This window comes from Solanum tuberosum, unplaced genomic scaffold (genome assembly GCF_000226075.1).
Source record: "Solanum tuberosum cultivar DM 1-3 516 R44 unplaced genomic scaffold, SolTub_3.0 scf00547, whole genome shotgun sequence".
Classification (NCBI taxonomy): Eukaryota; Viridiplantae; Streptophyta; class Magnoliopsida; order Solanales; family Solanaceae; genus Solanum; species Solanum tuberosum.
In genome coordinates this window covers 178,616-180,832 of record NW_006239468.1, presented here as the reverse complement: position 1 = coordinate 180,832, position 2,217 = coordinate 178,616, and the positions used below count along the sequence as shown (strand labels likewise).

Here is a 2,217-nt window from a genome sequence, read left to right as displayed (position 1 = left end):
TACTCTAAAGTATTAGATGGTTATGAGACATCATGTATAAAGTCTAGAAAGTCTTCCGCTTTCTATTGTTTTTTTTTATGAAATATTTTCTTGGTAAAGAAAGTTTTTAATTCATTATGGTTTTTAGTGTTATGCGATGAATGAATACTAAGAGGCTTGTATTAGACCTCCGAGAGGTCGAGTACGCCGGTTACGACTAGGGAGTGCTCTCGGGTCGTGACATCATGCATGGAAAGTTGGCCTCGTGGGCGGAACATTTGCCTTTAGTTGAGTTTGCATATAATCAAGTTATTCATAGTACTATTGGCATGACTCCATTTCAAGTTGTTTATGGTTTTAACCCCCTAACCCCTTTATATTTTACTCCTCTTTCTCAAGATGTTGTGTTAAGCTTAGATGGGAGTAAGCAAGATGACGCCATGAAGAAGCTTCATGAAAAGGTGCGGCTGCACTTAGTGAAGAAGAACCAAAATGTAACCAAAAGGGCTAACAAGGGTCGTAAGAGGGTCGTGTTTGAACCGGGTATTTGGGTGTGGGTACACTTTCGCAAGGAACGATTCCCCACCCATCGCAAGACGAAGCTGATGCCGAGAGGTGATGGACCATTTCCAGTGCTTGAGCGGCTCAATGACAGCGCCTACAAGGTTGCCCTTCCTCCAGAATATCAAGTGCACAATACTTTCAATGTGTGCGACTTGTCCCCATTCCCAACTGTTGATGTTGATGATCCGTCGAATTTGAGGACAAATTCTTTTCAAGAAGGAGAGAACGATGCAATACGAATTTCATCAAAGCCATTTACTAGAAGCCAAGCTCAAGACCTTCAAAGGATGCAAGGGTTATTCATGAAGATGGAGGTTCTCGAGATGGTATTGATGGCAAACAAGGGATTTCAAACCTTTAAGATTGCATAGGAACCTTTTGGCGAGCAGGACCACTTGGCGCATCACCCAATTCACTAGGCGATTGTCCCATCTTACATAAAGTTCTAGAACATGGCCATGGCTGAAGACCACGCAGGAATACTCGCCAACCAGGTCGACGCATCGCCTAATCCACTAGGCGACCCGACCCAGCTCGCCCTTTGGCACTTCGTGTAACAACCTGTATTATGCGTATGCTAGTTTTATTCATGTGATACTTGACATAGCCTTATAGTATAGGTGAGGGACTGTGCTTATTATATGATTAGTGTTGGTTTAAACTAGCTCGGAAGGTGATGTAACGCCTTGCATGTTTCAGCATGTGTACTGCAGGTTAACTCCGACAGAAGTATTTACACTAGAGGTAGTAAGGTGGTAATTGAGCTTAAAGTTGAAAGTTAAGTGCTAAGTTGAAGAAAGAGGGATTAATATTTAGAAAATGGAATAAAATAAGTGAGCTATTTGCTTGACTTAACTAAGCTAGTAGGTGCATCACCTACTTTGACTTATTGACCAGTCCAAAGGACCAAGTAGGTGCATCACCTACTAAGACTCTTTTTTTTGTTTTGTTTACCATGTAATTGGGCCAAGTGCACTACCACCTACTTGCATTAATCTGGCCCAAGTTGAGTAGAAAAATAAGGGAAAATGGACAACCAAGGCCCAATAGTCTTAAGTCCAAAAAGTCCCAAGTTAAAAGGCCAAGTAGGTGGGTCACCTACTTGACAATATATGGCCTAAAATTGGCCAAGAAAGTCGGCCATTTACACCTCCCTTTTAAAGGGATAAAGATCAGATCTTTTGCTCCATTTTTCACTTGCAAAATTTTCAGATTTCTTAAGTTACTCTCTTGGTCTCTCTTGGCTTCAATCAGCAGCCCTAAAACACCTTGGGTTCTTGAGTATTGTCCCCCTTTTCAAATAAAAGTTTGAAGGAAAGTTTCAGTTCTTGAAGTACAAGTTTAGAGGATAAATTTCCAGAAACTAAGGTAAAGACTACTGCCCATTCTTGCCTCTTTTAAATACAGGTCTAGGGTGGAGAATTTTGTATATATTTATCAAGAACTAATGGATGTTGATAAATCCTTAAGTCAATATTCTCCTATTATGCTGAAAGATTTTTAGGGATTGATAGTGGCAACCTTATGTATATTGTTGTTGGGGGCAGTTTTAGTAACTTGGCATAGGATGTATGAAGTTGTATTAATGTATAGAAGAAGGGTGTGGTGGTTCACCATTTGTGTAAGGGTTGTATGGGCCTATTTTCCGTCAAGTGTTTAGCTACTATTTTTTTT

The 2,217-nt window shown here is 40.5% G+C and overlaps 1 protein-coding gene across 1 annotated transcript; it reads left to right on the top strand.

Moving 5' to 3' along the window:
• The first annotated feature begins 308 nt into the window (after positions 1-308).
• LOC107058554 (uncharacterized) lies at positions 309-914 on the top strand. The gene has a single exon (XM_015304388.1). It carries the CDS (start codon positions 309-311, stop codon positions 912-914), a length of 606 nt encoding a protein of 201 aa, XP_015159874.1.
• Positions 915-2,217: the final 1,303 nt, after the last annotated feature.

Excerpts from the sequence above, each read along its gene's own strand:
- LOC107058554 (XM_015304388.1), top strand. The coding sequence starts at position 309 with ATGACTCCATTTCAAGTTGTTTATGGTTTTAACCCCCTAACCCCTTTA.